The 18,080-nt window shown below is 53.2% G+C and overlaps 2 protein-coding genes across 13 annotated transcripts in view; one reads left to right on the top strand and one right to left on the bottom strand.

Annotated features, from left to right (window-relative positions):
- Positions 1 to 1,918: 1,918 nt before the first annotated feature.
- Treh (trehalase) lies at positions 1,919 to 17,695 on the top strand. Of its 2 annotated transcripts, XM_047516010.1 has the most exons (15): positions 1,919 to 2,007; positions 10,558 to 10,658; positions 11,057 to 11,201; positions 11,283 to 11,370; positions 12,258 to 12,358; positions 12,478 to 12,570; positions 12,674 to 12,790; positions 12,872 to 12,994; positions 13,225 to 13,274; positions 13,380 to 13,574; positions 14,077 to 14,291; positions 14,547 to 14,658; positions 15,000 to 15,112; positions 15,358 to 15,411; positions 15,626 to 17,695. In XM_047516010.1, the coding sequence occupies exons 1-15, from the start codon at positions 1,919 to 1,921 to the stop codon at positions 15,776 to 15,778; spliced, it is 1,749 nt and encodes a 582-aa protein (XP_047371966.1). In that variant the 3' UTR covers positions 15,779 to 17,695. The 2 variants fall into 2 exon arrangements, with proteins under 2 accessions (XP_047371966.1, XP_047371967.1); XM_047516011.1 differs by lacking the exon at positions 12,478 to 12,570.
- Positions 16,053 to 18,080, bottom strand: part of Phldb1 (pleckstrin homology like domain family B member 1) — a 48,665-nt gene continuing 46,637 nt past the window's right edge. For all 11 annotated transcript variants that reach the window (XM_047516003.1, XM_047515998.1, XM_047516000.1 and 8 more), the window contains one exon: positions 16,053 to 17,439. In XM_047516003.1, the coding sequence (XP_047371959.1) occupies positions 17,299 to 17,439 (141 nt within the window). In that variant the 3' untranslated portion in view covers positions 16,053 to 17,298. The remainder of the gene's footprint in view (positions 17,440 to 18,080) is intronic.

Here is an 18,080-nt window from a genome sequence, read left to right as displayed (position 1 = left end):
ACGTGCTTGAAACAGGGTCACGTGGCTACTTATACTGAAACTAGAAAAAAAAAATCTCAAAACCTTTTGGGATGTTTCTTACTTTTGAAAAGACTTATATTTTCCTCAGGGAAATAATTAATTCTTACTATGAAAATGGGAAATAAGTCAATGAAAAGTTATTCCTATAACAATTAAATAGTTGTTTTAAAGGAAATAACAGAGACAATCCCTGCTAACATGGGTCCACTTACAGTTTTTTGACTTTACAGTGGTGCAAAAGTGATAAACATTCAACACCACATTCAAAAAGAAGCAGCAGCAGACTTCAGTTTGTTGATGTCCTCTTGCGGATTGCCACTGTAATCATCTCCCTGTGTCACATCCCTTCAAGAGTCCTAACCGCTCCTCCTTTGTATGCACAGAACAACAAACACACGAAGAAAGCATAAAGCACTACCCAACAAATTTGATTTTGTGAATTGTGAATTCCATACCGAGACAAAACAAGTCCATTGTGATGGTGGCAGAAAGTGGTGTCAGAGTCCAAGGTTTTAGCCAATCTCTTAAAACTGAGAAGCTGACCAAAACAAGGAGAACAATTAAATCTGTCCGGAAGCTCCCTCCATACCATTGCAAACCATAATCAAACTTAATACCCAAGTAAACTGCAGCCCCACTGGAGAGTAGTTTCCTAACAGGTGGCCGAGTCTCAGCCAATCATTGCAGCTGAGCTTTCAGCCAATCACAGGCTGCAGACCTCTCCGACGGGTCCAAATAAAGCAAATCCCCAGCGGCAACCAATCAGATTCTTTCCGTAGGGCACTTCCTTTTGCCCTAAGTACTGCCTGCCCTTTTGCTAGGTGGAGCTCTGTGAGCCTGCGCTGATTCTGTGTGCTGCCTGATTCATGAATCGCTTCTTTGCGCAAATTCTGATAAATGCAGCTGAAGTTTTTAACGGTGGCTAACGCTGCTCAGGCGCTGGGACTGACATCCTCCGACCACCAGCCTGTGTCCTGCAGGAGAGGTCACGCCAATCACTAACTCCGAGCTGACAGCCCACACTAAGCTGCTCCCCATGGGCGCCTCTCCCCACCCCGGGTTGCTCCGAGCCTGGTCATGTCATGGCTGCGCTGCCTCCTTGCTCCAGCCTCCTCGCTGCCTGCCCACCCTCCACCACTCACCTTCCAAGCAAATCTAAGCCTTCCGCTTCAGCCAGCCGCCTCCTCGGCTTGGCAAAGGCCTCTCAGAGACGAGCCAGCGCGACCCGCCAGCACTACCTCCCCTGCAAGGCCAAGTCCCCAGAGCTGGCCAGCTTCTCACTGTTCCCTGAACAGCTCACCAAAATGGCCTCCAGGCCATTCCCTTGGCAAACTCCTGTGTGATCTTCAAGACCCACTGCACATGTGACCTCTACTCTGGGTCTTCCAGAGCCCTCTCCGCCAGAATGGTTAGGCTGACCTGTGTTCCCACAGTACTCCTGTAGATAACCAGGGTCCCTGTGTTTAATGTGACACTGAGGATAGATTCTTCAGCCATTCTATTTACACTGATGAAGAAAGGGTCACCCTCTGAGGCTAGTGGTTTGGAGGCTACACAAGGAACTGGTGTCGAGCTCATGGACATGTGGCCTTAACTAACTCCCCAGCTCTCAGGTGCCGATCCCCTAGACTCAACCACAGGACTCTGAGGGACAGGCCTAGCTGGTGGCACTGCTTGAGACAGAAACAGAAGAGGCAAAGAAGTACAAGAAAGCGGTGAGCACTGTAGCCAGAGAGCAGTGGGGGCAGGCAGGCCATGGGAGACCAGGCCACATCCGCTCAGGTGGCCACACCTCAGGGCCTGGACTTTGGCTGGCTTGGATAGGTAGAGGAGCCAGGCTGTGCCCAGGGAGCTGGAGGTGCCAGGGCTTGCTCCCTCCATCACAGTCAGCGCCGCCATGGCCGGGAGGACCTGGGAGCTGCATCTGCTGCTTTTGCTGGGGCTGGGATTAAGGTCCCAGGGGGCCCTACCGCCACCCTGTGAGAGGTAGGCTTGTGGGAGAGGCTTCTGGGGGTGGGGAGGCCAACTGGACTGGAAGGCTGGAGTGGGGCCTCCAGCTCTGAGGATCAGCTCTTCAGAGGGAGGGAAGAGATTAGGTTTCCTTGTGCAGCAGGCTCTGTGCCAGGCGCCAAGCCTCCAGCCCCGGGGCAAGGTGAAGCTGCCTTAGAATCGCCTGAATGTAGTCCGGGAGCCTGCTGACCAGAGCCTGCCCTCCAAGCTGCCCCTTGAACCACAGGACTATTCTCAGCACTTTATTATTCTAGAAGACAGTGTTAAGTGCCTCTGGGTTCAGTCCTGGGTACCAAAAAAAGCAAATGAACCATGCAGAGGTGGGCGAAATGTAAACATACGTCTTTACTTCCATCTGAGGCATCAAATGCCAATTGGAGCTGTTTGTCTGTCAACAAAAGAGACTTAGACCCCTGGCTATAGGGCAGAGTCCCTTGGAGGAAGGCCCTTCACACAGGGGCAAGTTGGACTGAGGTCATTCTGGAAGGCTGCAGGTGTGTCCTAACAGGAATAGACAGGGTTTCGCTTAGCCAGCGGGATGGAAATGCTCAAAGTACTGTAAGAGGACCAGGACAGAAGACACAGAGTAAGGGACACACTCTCATCTTTGGAGTGGTAGTTTCATTGCACAGGAAGTTGAAACTTTTCTTGTCTGCAACACGGACAGATAAAGGTGTGAAAGGCTGGCTAACACGCCTTCACACGGATGTGCTCACACTCAACATGGGGAGCGCCACAGGAGGGTCCCTGAGGACTCAGCTCTTCTGGGGACTTAAGAGGGGTGGGGTGCTGGTGTGACTATCCAGTTCTTCCAATGGTGGGAGATGACAGTGTGACTGTACTTTTTCCCTTCTTACCCACATCACCTAAACGTTCTCTTTCCTGCCTGATACAACAGTCCCAGTACCAAGTGCAAGAAGCAGCCATCATTTCTAAGCAAGAAAATGTAACTAAATCTTTAAACCTGCATGTGAGAATTTCTAAGGGCCGCGGGGTGGGCTGGGCCTTCACTCCATCTGGTGATGGGGGCTGGCAGTTGGGGCTGCCGCAGCTCTGATGGCCAGGTTAGCCTGCCTGTTCTGGATGGATGTAGCCTCCCTATGTGGAGGGGCTGAGGGAGAGGCCCTTGCTAGACCAGAACTGCAAACTGCATCGTGCACAGGCACAATGGCAGAACCTAATGTCCTTTCCAAAGGAAGAAACGTTTGGGTGTAAATGGAAAGAATGAGGAATTGTAGCTGGGAGAGTCAAGGAATGAATGGCTGGCTCCATTGAAAGTGCATTGAGGGAGATCCCGTTCCATTAGCGTCCTGAAGGAGGCTCAGAGGAGATGGCCTCGCCTCTTAGTCACTTACACCAGGGGGTTGCATTGGCTCCTGCTAAGAGCAAATAGAACCCTGCACACCTGAGTGGACTTATCCTGGAGGATGTTTTGTCCTGTGATAGGATGACAGGCTGGACTAGTCATTTAGGACAACAGGGCTCTAGTGTGAGGTCAACATATTTTCGCTTTTATTGTTCTGGGTTTATCTGCCAGTACAGTGACATTGTGGAACATTGGCATTGTTGATAAGATTATAATGCTAATATGAACGGTCACACGTATTAGGAAATGGAGTAAAAAACCTCCCATCTCTACCTCCTTGCTACTTCCTCTAAATTTTAGTTGGAGCAAATTGATACTATTTCTTTATGTGTTAAAAAAAAAAATGCTACACCAAATGTAAATGCTGAGAGAAGTACGACCCTCTTGCTGTAGGGGATGGGTGGCCAAGGACTAGGGGGTGGACTGTTGTATAATTAACAATTTGTTCTTTGACCTCAGTTCCTGGGAGGTGCCCTCTAAACTCCTGGAATTTCCCAAATGATAGGACTGTCTTTGGTATCCATGGCCATCTTATGCTAAATAGTTTTTGCTAAGGAAATGACTCAGCAGGGGGTCAGACCATGGGGTCGGGAGGGGAGTCTGACCATGTGGCTGGAAAGCCAGGGCTCTGAGCCATGTGGTACCAGCCCAGACTGCCACTTCTGGGTTGTGGGTAAGGGCTGGAGATTGATTCCAGTTATGGCCAATGACTCAGTCAGTCGTGCCTACACAACAAAACCCCAAACTCTGGACACTGAAGATTGGTAGAGCTTCCTGGAAGTCGCCGCATCAGTGTGTGGGGAGGGTCATGTGTCTTGATTTCACGAGGAAAAGCCGTGGGAGCTCTGCACTGAGGACCTTCCCACACCTTCCTGTGTGTTACGGTTACTGTGGAGGCATCTGGGGTTTGTTGTTTCTGCTCAGCAACCAATTGAAGAACAGGACACAGAGATAGCAGGTGAACAGAGATTTTATTCCACGCAATAGCAACAGATTCAAGAAGGGACTGGAGTCCGTTAGAGAAGTTTGGATAGTTCTTTTTATGGTGTCTGGAATTCTTCTTTGCTCATCTTCTCCCCTGCCCATGCTCTCCTCTCTGTTGTTTGTTGGTGTTCCTCGTCCCCAGGTCTGTTTTAGTTTGTCTGTTGGATCCTCTGCTTAGGAGCACAAGCACACAAGCGTCTATCTGACTGGGTCCCTGGCCTGTGTCCTGAGCACTTTTGTCAACTGGGAAGCAGCTGACCTCATTGGAGGACCGTCTGGGCACGCCTTTGGCCTGGACCCGCCCTGACTTCCTCATCCATCACCCTGCCGGCTGCCTAGCCCTTCTCCCTCTCCCTGAGTCTCATCCTTCCTTATTATGGTAAAGCAGTTCCGGAGCCTGGGCCTTTGCAGTAACTGGGGCAGGGCAAAGACCCCGCTTCACACCCAGACTCTTGTGATCAAGTCAGAAAGATTTCAGACATGTCGCTCAGAATCACAGTAATGAGTTTTATGGAAGGTGTAAGAAAAATGCGGCTCAGTTCAGGTCCCAAGGCAGCTCGGATCCTTAAATCCAGGGGAGCAAGCACTCTGGGGTGCCCGGTCTGAGTCGTGGTCCAGCGACAGCACCCAGAAAGCCATCCGGACATGGGAACTCACAACAGAGATTTTATTAGGCGGGTGACCAGAGCGTCCGCTCGGGGCTGGGAAAGTGAGAGAGAGAGAGAGAAAGAGAGAGAGAAAGGGCGCAGGAGCTTCTCCTAAGTAGTGGAATTTTGCCGGCTAACAACGGACCAGTGACTGAGAAGGGGACTGATTAGTGAACCAATAACTAGCTAGGATGTTCACAGACTGACGATCTAGGTTGTAAGGTGGGAGGGGGAGAAATGACTGCAGTGTAATGGACTGGGGAGCAGCTTTATATTATAGAAGGGACACTTGCAGGGGAGAAAATGGGTCCCTTCAGAGAGGAGAACTTTGTGCTACACTCCAGTTTTGGGAATCCCAAAGAGTTTCACCCAGGTCCACCTCTTGACTTTTGACTGACAACAGGGTGATACTTTCAAGTCCCTATGACCATGACAACTCTACATCACCTTGGCCCATGGTGACTGGTTCTATTGGATTCTGAATCATTTTACAGGTTTTATGGTTGGGAGGAATTATTCTCATCTTCCAGGATCTGTTCTGTGAAAAGGTCACAAATGTCTCTCCCGTCAAAGTCACTTGGGTTCCTCTTATCAATGTTATTTCCTGCCTACATTTCTTTGCAGATAACAGGTAGTTTGCTGAGGAATGTGATATATCCTGTCCACTTAGGCCAGATAGGGCTGCAGGTAAATTGCTCTTTGGCAAAGAACGCACAGTGGGCCCATTTTATAGAATTCTTATCTTATTGTTCCCACCATCCTCATCTCTCTGTCCCCTAACAAAACTACAATTTTAAATATAGTTTGTATACTGTACTGATTTTCATACAACTGGAATTGTAAGGATAGTCCCTCCCAGAGTTCCATGAGCCATATTAGCAAATTACCAAATTTAAGGGATTGTGGGAAACCCCAGATCTGAAAGAGTCTGAAGTGCAAGCAACCTGGGGACCCCCAAACATACAACTGACATCTGAAATGAGTGTGGTTTTATTAAGCTGTGCCCTTAAACCTGTGTGGTTCACTTAGCATCCGAATTGAATTGCATACACCAGCACTGCTCTGGCCCTTGGTCTGTGCTCTCTGACAGCAAAACCATTGTTATTTGCTGGGTCCTCTACATTTAGAATAGAATTAAATGACAGATACAGCAATAGCATCAGTCTGACCAGGCCTAATATTTGAAGGAATCAACAATGGCTAGGGATAGATTTAAAGAAACAACTAATGTGATCTATTTGTATCTTATGATAAGCTTGGGTATGGTGGTGCACACCTGTAATCCCAGCAGCTTGGGAGGCTGAGACAGAAGGATCGCAAGTTCAAAGTCAGCCTTAACCGCCAGGAGCGAGACCCTATCTCTAAAATACAAAAGAAAAAAAAAAAAAATAGGGCTGGATGTGGCTCAGTGGTTGAGTGTCCCTGAGTTCAATCCCCAGTACCACTGCCCCAGAAGAAAAACAACTTGTGCAGAACTGATGTAGGACAGATGAGTCTGGACACCCAAGGGATTTTCAGGAAGCAGTTTTATTAAAGCTGCAGCAGTTCAGAGGGGCTAATGCCTACAAATCTCTGGACCCCAAGTCTGGAAATTCTCTTAGATTTACACTTAGTGGGGTGGGTACAGGACAGTTACCCTTTGTCCCATGTTTTAGGCTAGACAGAGATTTTACAAGTTTTTATCAGGGAAAACAGGGATAGTATCTTTAGCAGAGCAGCAAGCTTGACTGCAGTCCTAACTTTTTCAAGAAAGAGAAACCTGGCCTTTACAAGAAAGAGGAAGCTTCAAATCACACTGAGATCTCTGCAGAAATCCTGCTGAGATCCTTTGTAAAGATCTTGTTGACTAGGAGAGAAACTTATATGTCACAAATACGGTGGAGGTTCTGGAGAAGCTTAATTATGGTGTGGGTACCTGGTCTGCATCAGAACAGTACAGAAATTAGCAGCGGGCGTGGTGGCACATCTAGAGGCAGGAGGATGGCAAGCTTGAGGCCAGCCCCAGCAACTTAGCAAGACTCTGTCTCAAAATTTAAAAATTTTACAAGGGCTTGGATGTGGCTCAATGAATAAGTACCCCTGTGTTCAATCCTCAGTACCAAAAAAAAAAAAAAAAAAAAAGGAATAAACAAAAATCCTCCTCAGGCCAGTCACTTTCCATTGGTAGTCCATCCTCAGGAAGCTTTAACTCAGTAATCACTATTGGTATTATCATATGACTTGTTTATGTAAGGTAGTTAAATCTTACCAACAATGCCAGCATTATGCCAGATCATAGTATGCTCATGGAACAATTCAGCTTCATTATAGATGAGTCTGTAAAAATTACAGAGGTGGGACTGGGGATATAGCTCAGTTGGTAGAGTGCTTGCCTTGTAAGCACAAGGCCCTGGGTTCGATCCCCAGCACCCAAAAAAAAAAAAAAAAAAAATTACAGAGGCATTTTCTATAAAGCCTTTCCAGTAGAAAGTTTTCTTGCCTATATATCAAATATTATTTTAAACAGGCATCTTTGCAGGTGGCACAACTTGGAAATTTTCTGGGTTCCTAGTTGGTTGGGGACAAGGCCAGTTACCCTCTTAGTTTGCAGGCTTGTACTAAGACTGGTTCTACTGTGTGCCACAAAATTTCAGGACCCATCCTACAGGGAGGACGTGGGTGGTATTCAGAATAGTCCTGTCCTTGCTAACTGTCCTGCAGGGTAGGTCTTCTTCTGGTGTTCCGGGAACAAGGGCAGACATAGTGCATTAGTACACGTTGCAAGTGCCCCAGAGAATGGCCCCAAGTACAAAGGCCCATAGATGCCCAGAGTTGTGCCCCTTGAGCCCCGGCAGCTGGATGGAGGATGCTGCCCCACGGCTTCTTTGGTCTTGAATCTGTGTTCACTAATCAAGAGACCCTGCTGGGGCAGTGCGTGGGCCCTTTCCCATGCTGGATCCAAGCATAATCCAGCATGATTGGAGGCCTTGGCCCGACTCTTCCCTAGAGCTTCCTCATCGTCTTTCCAGGCTGACTCCCACCGCTTGATCCCCTCCTGGAAGAGGACTCCCCATCCTGCTTGATCTAGTTAACAAACCCTTTTCTGAGTGCTCCTCCTCATTAAAAGTATATTCAGCTTGTTCCACAATAGGGGAACCTGTCTCCCTCAAATCCCCCTTCTGTCTCCTGGGCCAGTGTTGTTTAATCCATCACCTGTGGTATTGCCTTTGAATGTTAAAGGCCCGAGCGCAGCAAGAATATGTGTTTTCTAACAATAGCAGTGGATTCCCCATCCTAGCATTAGAGGCATGGTCGTCACAGAGATGTAACTGAGTACTCTGCCGGGTGTCCCACAGCCTTCCTTGTCTCAGGACAGGGCTGTTCCTCAGGAGCGGTTGGACAGTCCACCTGCTATCACACTTCAACCTCCCTAGAAACCCATCTTCCTCTATTCTGTTGAGTAACCATCTGTCCACAAAAACAAAGGTGGTCTTTGCGCATACTGCATGCGGTGGTGGTTCGACCATGCTGCTGCTGATGCTGCTGCTGTATTTTGTCCCCTGTAACCAGGGACTCTCTGAGCATTTGATCATCAAGGTTTACAGTTACACAGTGATTTGTCTGCCACACGGTAAACCACCCAGTTCAAAGGACCAGTAGGCAGCAGTTTCCGGAAATTCCTTCCCAAATGCTCTGCTTTCCGTGTAGTAAATGTAACCTGAACCTAACAGTCAAAAGACTGGCACATTCCTCAAGTTACATTCAGTCCTCAGCAATTGGTCCAGCTCATCAGCTTATCATATGACCAGAATGTCTCAAAGCAGTGCCACTCAGCTTCCAAAAGCAGGAGTCCTCCTGGCAAATGCTCGGCTCCCCGCCCACGGGCATCTGCTATGATTGTGCTAAGAGCTGGTATTAGTCTCTGGTTCCAAGTTCCTCTCCAGGCACCAACATGATGTTAGGTTTCCCCCCTGCACAACTCCTTTACTTAGTTCTTTACCCACAGCTACATTTCTCTTCTCCATTTCCCATTGATTTTTTTTTTTCTTCTTTTTTGGACTGGGTATTGAACCCAGGGACACTTTACCACTAAGCTACATCCTCAGGCTTTTTTGTTTTTTATTTTGAAACAAGTTCTCAAAGTTGCTTAGGGCCTCGCTAAGTTGCTGAGGCTGACCTTGAACTTGCATTCCCCTACCTCAGCCTCTGGAGCTGCTGGGATTCCAGGCATGCACCACCATGCCAGCTTTACCCTGTCTTTCTTGATCTGAAGGAAAATCGCCCAGCAGTGCAGGATCTTCTGTTCCAAGATAGCATTTTATAGAATTCTGAGCTTTTGCATCTACACACAGGTGTGCACTGCCACTTTAGTACCCCCTCTTAAATTTCTATAGTCAGGCTGGGGAGATAGCTCAGTTGGTAGAGTGCATGCCTTGCAAGCACAAGGCCCTGGGTTCGACCCCCAGAACCACACACACACACACAAAAAAAAAAAAAAAAAAAAAAAAAAAAAAAAAAATTCTATAGTGATTTCCCTTGGGTTATGCCCATGGGGACATCTCTGATAGTTCAGTTTTTCACTGTCCATCTGCCAGGCCATTGGCCACTGCCTGTGAGTCAGCAAAAACCCAAGCACAGGAGGTTTAATCATCCAACTGGGCCTTCACTGCAGGACAACAGCATGCAAGTCAGTCAGTCCACTGGGCTGATCTGTTCTTACCTTCTTCAAAGATTCTGTCAGAGTGAGTGGCCTTTTAAACAAACCCAGAAACCCAGCAGCTTCTTATTGGTCAAGAGAGAGTTCCCAGGTGGCCTTGGGATCCATCAACCCCCAGGGGCCTTCCAAAGTTGGCCATGGGGGAAAAGAAGCTGCCTGCTCATAGATCCAGGGGGCCCCTCCTGGCATCCCCTCGGCAGTAGCTGGTTCCTGAACGCGCCATAGCCATTGCATGAGAAGCTCTTCTGGGCTCTGCCTTCTCCATCAGAACGCTCCTTTGACATCAAGAGATCATGGGCATTTCAGACTTCAGAATCACTTTGTATCCTGCAATCATGGCGCAGGTTCAATGAGCACCCAAGATCAAACTAGTAATTCTCTCAAATGCCGTCCATTGTACATCACGTCTGGAAATTTTCTGGTCTGAAATCTCAACAGTTTCCACTGGGTGCAACTCACAGGCTTTTGTGATAACACTTCCCCGTCCTGGTTGGGTCCACACTGGCCCTCCAGCTTCTAATACATCGCTGATAGAAGTGCTCACCACCGTCTTCACCAGCTGTCCTGTACCGTGCCCAACTAACAACCAGCCTGGGCCCAGGCCACTTACTACTCAAAGCAGTTCCCTTACTACTCAAAGACCCTGCTTGTTCTCCCAACCCCATACATCACCACCACCCACAAACTGCCACCACCACAAACACACGCGAGCATGCGCGCACGCACACGCACGCACGCACGGTCCTCGTCCAGGCCCAGGGAACATGCCCTGAGCAGCCTGTTCAGGCTCTAACTCTCTCTCTGACCATTTTCACCCGCGAATATGGCTACAGCCAGATCTACTGCCACGGGGAGCTCCTGCACCAGGTTCAGATGGCCAAGCTCTATCCGGACGACAAGCAGTTTGTGGACATGTCGCTCTCCACAGCTCCAGGTGAGGCCACTTCACCTTCTTCTGATCCTCCTACCCAAAGAAGGCAGGGGAGAGCAGGGCACAGTGGCGCAGGCCTGTGATCCCAGTGACTCGGGAGACTGAGGAGGATCGCAAGATCAAAGCCAGCCTCAGCTAATTAGTGAGGTCCTAAGTAACTCAGCAAGACCCTGTCTCTAAATAAAATATAAAAAAGGACTGGGATGTGGCTTAGAGGTTAAGAGCCCCTGGGTTCAATCCCTGGTACCGGGCTGGGGAGATAGCTCAGCTGGTAGAGTGCTTGCCTCACAAGCACAAGGCCCTGAGTTCGATCCCTGGTACCAAAAAAAAAAAGGCAGGGGAGAAGGGGAGAGGGCAGGCGGAGCGGCAGCCTGCTGAGCCCTCCCTGCTGGTGCTTCCAGACCAAGTCCTGCAGAGGTTCAGCGAGCTGGCTGAGGCCCACAACCACAGCATCCCCAGACAGCAGCTGCAGGAGTTCGTACAGCAACACTTCCGGGCTGTGGGGCAGGAGCTGCAGCCTTGGACGCCCGGGGACTGGAAAGAGAGGTATGACCCTGCACAGGGGATGGGAGAGGACCTTTCGACAGGACTGTCTCCTTGAACCCTGTGGGGCCGGCACTCTTCCAGCCCCCAGCTCCTGCAGAAGATTGCGGATGCCAGGCTGCGTGTCTGGGCAGGGCAGCTGAACCAGATCTGGAAGAAGCTGGGGAAGCAGGTAGCAGTGTCCTGGGGCTGCCCAAGGGCCTGGCCCACTGCACTGGGTCTGGGAGACGGGCTCCTGGGCTAAGCCTCTGCCTGGGGGCATTAATGCTCTGCACAATCCCAATGAACTTTCTCCCCTTTCTCTGAGGCTTGGAGAGGCTTGCAGTTTGTCCACCCAGGACCACCTGAGCTCTCTCCTCCCACTGGGCCCCTGGTGGCCTGGTGCTCACTGGCACTGAGCTGCTCAGGGCACCCGTGACACCTTGGCCGCCTTCCTCCCGACAAACACACCAGTGTCCTGGTCCGTTAGTCCCTCAACATGACTGAGGCGACCTGAACTTCCTACTGATACCATGCACAGGAGAACTGGCAGAAATAGGCGGAGGAAGGAGCTGATGGCCCTGTGCGAGCCCCACACTGCTCCTGCCTTGCTGTCCCTCAGCCTTGTTCCTGCGGAAAGCATTCGCCACAGCTGGGGAAGCATTTGGGATTTCGCTCCCACCTGCCAGATCTGGGGGTGGCAGGCTAGCCCACCGCAGGTCCTGACTTGAATTAGTGGTGACACCAGAGATGAGGGAGTGGAAGGGAGATGAGGGCCAGCACCCTTCTCCCGCTCAGGCCCTGGGGTCCCACTAAGTGTTACTGCCTGGTGGTGACCTGAGGGTGCCAAGCTGAGTGGTTGGAGTTTCTACACACTACTAAGTTGAGCCAGGACCCCGAAGGCTGTGGGAGAGTGAGAACCTCCTAGAGGTTAGACCTTGACCCCAGGGCCAAGCAGCCACAGAGGCAGGTCCTGGCTCCTCAGCTATGGCTGCCAGGGCCTCTGCCCCAGCCGCCGCCGCCACAGCCTCACCCTTGTGTGGCAGGTAGGCTCCCCTGTTTCCTCTCTCCCGACTCCAGATAAAGCCAGAGGTTCTCACCCAGCCTGAGCGATTCTCTTTGATCTACTCGAAGAACCCCTTCATTGTGCCTGGCGGGCGCTTTGTGGAGTTCTACTACTGGTGAGAACCCCCTGGGCCGGCAGTGGACAGGGACACTGGAGCACAGGGACAGCGCCTAGTCGCATGGCTGCGCAGAGCGGAGGGTCCAAGGGCTGATGCCTGACTGTTCCCCTTCCCAGGGACTCCTACTGGGTAATGGAGGGTCTGCTCCTCTCTGAGATGGCTGAGACTGTAAAAGGCATGCTGCAGAACTTCCTGGACCTGGTGAAAACGTAAGCAGTCTCCAGATAGGGTTAGGGTTAGTGGGTTTGCAGCTGCATCTGCCTTGGCTCCAGCTTCAGGGAAGAGGCCATCTCACCAGGCCCTTTTTGGCAGCTATGGGCACATCCCCAATGGAGGACGCGTGTACTACTTACAGCGGAGTCAACCCCCGCTCCTTACCCTCATGATGGATCGATACGTGGCTCATACTAATGACATCACTTTCCTACGGTGGGTACGCCCACCCCCTACCTGAGACTGCCCAGGGCCGGGGGCCAGCCCTGTGCTGAGGATCTGCCGGCTCCACTGCAGGGAGAACATCGAGACCCTGGCTTTGGAATTGAACTTCTGGACTGTGAATAGGACCATCTCTGTGTACTTAGAGGAAAAGAGCTATAACCTGAATCGCTATTATGTCCCTTATGGGGGACCCAGGTAAGGAGCTGAACCCCACTCTTGTCCATTCACTCTGGTTTGAGCATCCCAGACCCAGGACTGGAGGAGCTGCCATTTAGCCTGGCCTCACAGGTGGTGACGTTGAGAACCCTGGGTCACCCAGGGCTGTGGGGCCCAAGGGCGGTTGAGTCAAAATAGCTCAGTCTCCTGCTTGAGCAGAGGGGCCAGCCCCTCCTAGTGCCAGTCTGCCCACCTCTCCTCTTTGCCAGGCCCGAGTCCTATAGCAAAGACGCAGAACTGGCAGACACCTTGCCCGAAGGTGAGCAGAAGCAGGGTGAGGGAGGGCTGGGGGAGGGCAGCTGGGCCTCTGCAGAGTGTGTCAGGCCTTGGTCTGCCGCTGCCTCGTTCTGCTCTGTCCACACAGGGGACCGAGAGGTGCTGTGGGCCGAGCTCAAGGCTGGGGCTGAATCTGGCTGGGACTTCTCTTCACGCTGGCTGGTTGGAGGCCCAAACCCCAACTCACTCAGCAGCATCCGAACCAGCAAACTGATACCTGTTGATCTGAATGCTTTCCTGTGCCAGGCAGAGGAGCTGATGAGCAACTTCTACTCCAGACTGGGTGAGCACCTCGCCCAGGCGGGGAGGGGATGACCAGCTTGGGTTCCTGCCTTGGCTCATGGCCTGGAGGTAGGGTAGCCCTGCCTGCTCAGACCCTCGGGATGGCAGAGGTCAGAGTGCCGTTTGTGCATTAGCACAAGAGTACTGGGCCCCCTTCATCTACCTACTCCCCTTTCTGTGAGGGTCTCTAGGGCCTGTGAGGGGAACCCTAGTTCACAAATCGAAATTCCCTACATTCCCTTTGCCCAAAGCTGCCTTTGGCCCCCTCAGAGCCAGGGGAACACACAGAGACTGGGGCAGGTCCAAGGAGCCATGCAGAGCCTTTTGCTCAGAGACTTCAGGACCGAGGATTAAAAAGCAGTGGGCTCTGGGAGGCATGGCCCCTGACCAGGACTGCTTAGCCATTGGGAGGACACGATAATGGAAATCAAAGTGGAGTCATCTAAGGCACAGGGACCCACGGGCAGGGCCCTGCTTGTTCAGTAAGGCAATGCCACCCCCAGGGAACGACACCCAGGCTGAAAGGTACAGAAGCTTGAGGGCCCAGCGCATGGCCGCCCTGAACGCCCTCCTGTGGGACGAGCAGAAAGGCGCCTGGTTCGACTACGACGTGGAGAACGGGAAGAACCTGGAGTTTTACCCATCCAACCTCACCCCGCTCTGGGCCGGCTGCTTCTCTGACCCTAGCTTCGTGGACAAGGCTCTGAGATACCTGGAGGTGAGGGCGAGCTGGCCCGTCTGACCCCCTGGAGACAGGACTGCCCTCTACTCACTGAGCAGGGACCTGGCAGGCCAGCCACCCTCTGCTGTCCTTGCCTCTCTTTGCTTATGGGTCCCACTCCGGCCACCAGGGGACAGCTATGAGCCAAGGGGAGAAGGGACAGGAAGTGCTCCTCTGCTCCCTGAGGGCCCAGCATCCTGGCTCCCTGCCCAGGCTCCACCCACAGTCCCAGCAATGTCTGGAACCTTCTAGGACAGCCAGATCCTGACCTACCAGCACGGGATTCCAGCCTCTCTCCGGAACACAGGCCAGCAGTGGGATTTCCCCAATGCCTGGGCCCCCCTGCAGGATCTGGTCATCAGAGGTAGGGAGGCAGGCAGGGCACCTGTGCAGGGTTGACCCCAGCTGCCCTGGTGCTGGGGAGTGTGAGTGAAGGATGCAGGGCCCCTGGTCCCTTCTCTGGCTCCTCTGCTCTCTCTGTCCCCCTCAGCTAACACGTCCTCCCTCCTGTCCCGTATAACCAGCCCTCCTCTCTCCCTCCAAACCTGGGCCCTGGGTTAAGGGCAGGTAGGCCTGTGGTTCCCAAAGGAGGTCTCAGGTCCCAGCCAGGCCTCATTCCCTCTGTGGGGACAGTAAGGCCCAGGCTTCTGATCTGCAGGGGAAGGGGGCTCTGGAGATTCAGGTCCTGCTTGGGGTGGGGTCTAGGTTTGGCCAAGTCCTCTTCGCCTCGGACCCAGGAAGTGGCTTTCCAGCTGGCCCAGAATTGGATCCAAACCAACTTTGACGTCTACTCCCAAAAGTCAGCCATGTATGAGAAGGTGAGCTGGAGAGGACTCCTCTATCCCAGCAGGGCCTTCTCCCAGAGTGAGGTGGGGAAGAGTCAGGCTTGGCCAGGCCCTGGACTGCGCAGCCAGGACAGTGGCGGTGCCCAGTGGCCACTCCCAGGCACTGCAGGGGCCCGAGCTGCAGGCCAGGACATCAGGGTTCCATGGCTGGTTGCCTGGGGTCTGGAGTGGTGGCTTGGGGACAGCTCCTGACCTAGAGCTGGCCCTCTTGTCCCCAGTATGACATCAGCAACGGTGGACAGCCAGGTGGTGGAGGGGAGTATGAAGTTCAGGTGAGCAGGCCCGGCTGAGCTGGCCACACCTCACAGGAAGCGCCTGGACTCCACAGCAGTTGACTTGGTCCTCCAGGGAGGAGCTGACTGGTGCTCCTTGGTCCCCCTGGGGCTGGGCGGGGCCAGAGCTCCTGGGATAGGAAACCCCACACCCCCAAAACAGGGGCTTGCGCTCCCCCAGACATCTGGCCCCACGGGCCTTGCCTCTCTCCAGGAGGGGTTTGGCTGGACCAATGGAATGGCCCTGATGCTCCTGGACCGCTATGGTGACCGGCTGACCTCGGGGACCCAGTTGACTCTTCAGGTGCCCCACTACCTGGTGGTTGCCCTTCCGCTCCAGCTCCTGCTCAGCTTCCTGCCATGGTGACCAGGGACCAGCAGAGTGGCTGCACTGCCTGCTGCACTTCCTCATCTGGCTCCAGCTCCTGCCCCATTGAACCCCAGCACTGACCTCCTTCCCCCTCCTCCCAGCCTGCTCTGTTCACAGTGCAGTGGGACAGGGCAGTGACCTGGAGGCCAGGGGATGGGGCCTGGGCCCTTCTGAAACCTCTAATGGGTGTAATCCTGCTTCAGAGAAGAGGCCACCCTACCACCCATGTCCCCCAGCCCCGTGCCCCACATCCTGGTTCTCCACACACTTACATAGTCCAAATGCTTTATTGTTCTGCTTATTTGTAAATGCTTACAAATACTGAAAAACACCCAGCCAGGCCCAGGCGACCAGGGGCCCCGTGCTGGGGAGGCGGGTAGGGGAGGTGGGCTTAGTGTTAAGGCGGCGAAGGGCTGAGGCCAGACAGCTGGAGGCTGGTCCTCCACTCTCCTTTTCCATCACCTTCGGCTGAAGGGAGGGCAGTAGAGCTCAGGCCCCTCCCTCTCTGTCTCCCTCCTGCCCAGTCTTTCCCTCTGGGAGCCTGAGCCACCCTCCTTCCTGTGCGGAACTCAACCCTGTCAGGACCCAGAGGACGCCCTTTTGCTTCCTCTCCCGTGTGCGTCGCTGTTCCTCCGGTCATGGATCCCCGGCATCATCCCTTCTGGCTCTAAGCAAGGCACGAGTGGAAGGGAGAGGGCTGGAGTGGGGGGGGCCGCAGGCTGTGCATCTGGGGACCAGAGACACAGGCAGGGGGCAGGGAGGTGTTCAGTCCTATCCCCTGCATGAGATGACCCCAGGCCTGGGCTGGAGAGATGATGGCACGTACCCTCAGATGGCCCACAGCTGAGCTGTGGGCTGAGCCATGGAGCCGCTGCAATTAGTATGTAACCATGGCAATGAAGCGATCACCAAGGAGACCATGGTGATGGTTCTCCAACAAGGGAATGGGGCTGGGACCTCAAGGATGGCACTTGAGGTGTCTGTCCCTCAAGCAAATTAAAAACGTAGAAACGCGGGAGAACGGTGAGGCAGAGGGCGCTTGAGCAGTGCGCTGCCTGCGCTGCTGCCCCTCTGGATGTGGCTCTGCTTGGCCCCCAAGGCCCCTGCAGAGGGGGCGAGGCAAGAGAGGATCTTTGGCAGAATCTGGTACCATAAATTTGTCCTTTACCAAGAGACAACAGACTGGGGACAGCAGGTCAAAGTTGAGGTTCTCTCTGTGACAGTTCCTCCAGCTGTGCAGGCCTGGCACCCAGCAGCATCCTGAACAGATCCTGCAAGTTCTGGGCTCCCAGGAGGCAGCAAATCCCCTCCCCACCTTTCCTCTTCTGCGCCCAGAAACTCACAGGACTGAACTTACAGAATATTACAAAGTCTTGCACAAAGGCGCTGGTCGCTCTGCTTCATCTGCCCCATGAGGGTTGGCGCCTGCTGTGCACCTACCTACAGGGACCAGCAGAGCAGCAAGGGGCTGTGCAACGTTCCTGGGGCCAGCCTATGGGTCCAGGAGGCCACAGCGGTCAGTTCATAAACTGAGTGTAGCCCTCAGCCCCTGTGACGATGACATCCATCCAGATGCGCATGGCCTCTGCAGACGGGGCCACCATGTAGTATAGGCGGTCATGGGTCTTCACGCAGAAGGTGAGGGCTGGGTTGGGACTCTGCCGAGGGAAGAGAGGAAGGGCTGAGACAGTGCTCACCAGCCTGGAATATTCTCCTCACCTAACTCCTGTCTGCCTTTCCCTCGGCCCCAGGGAAACCCCGGAGCTTAGGGTTATGTCCTAAAGGGGCGCAGTGCCTAGTCCCCAGGTGCACTCAGCCCCGGGCTGCAATGCTCCTTCTCACATCATGGCAGTCCTGGGCTCTCCGTGCCCTCTGACCCCTGACAGGGGACCATCCCCCTGGAGACACTGTTCCTTGGCCCCCCAGGTTCTAAAGCGAGTATGAAAGAATTGATCACAAATAGCTCTTTCAGTGAGGACCAGAGTTTCTCAGCAAAAAAGCGGCAGGAAAAAGCCATCAGCAGGACGCTGGGAGGGAGCCCAACGAGCAGAGGTCAGGCTGGAGCTGGCGGGAGGGGCTGGTGGGAGGAAGGTGGCGTGCAGTAGGGCCACTGGCCCCTGCCTCAGACAACGCCTGTTTGTGGGTTCCCTCTCAGACCTAGTCTCTGAGGCCCCTCAGCCCCCTTTAGCTCTCCCCTCTGCACTGCCCGCCCCACAACGCAACATCCCGCTGCCACGGCTTCAAGGCCACGGGCTTCTGGCTCCCGCTCCTCCCTCAGGCCCGGGCAAGTTAGAGCGAT

This window comes from Sciurus carolinensis, chromosome 11 (genome assembly GCF_902686445.1).
Source record: "Sciurus carolinensis chromosome 11, mSciCar1.2, whole genome shotgun sequence".
Taxonomy (NCBI): Eukaryota; Metazoa; Chordata; class Mammalia; order Rodentia; family Sciuridae; genus Sciurus; species Sciurus carolinensis.
The sequence above is the reverse complement of the archived record's forward strand: the minus strand, read 5'-3'. Positions and strand labels throughout refer to the sequence as shown.

Excerpts from the sequence above, each read along its gene's own strand:
- Treh (XM_047516010.1), top strand. The coding sequence starts at position 1,919 with ATGGCCGGGAGGACCTGGGAGCTGCATCTGCTGCTTTTGCTGGGGCTG. Across the intron at positions 10,659-11,056 it reads GTCGCTCTCCACAGCTCCAG|ACCAAGTCCTGCAGAGGTTC; the intron begins GTGAGGCCACTT and ends TGGTGCTTCCAG. Across the intron at positions 15,113-15,357 it reads AGTCAGCCATGTATGAGAAG|TATGACATCAGCAACGGTGG; the intron begins GTGAGCTGGAGA and ends TCTTGTCCCCAG.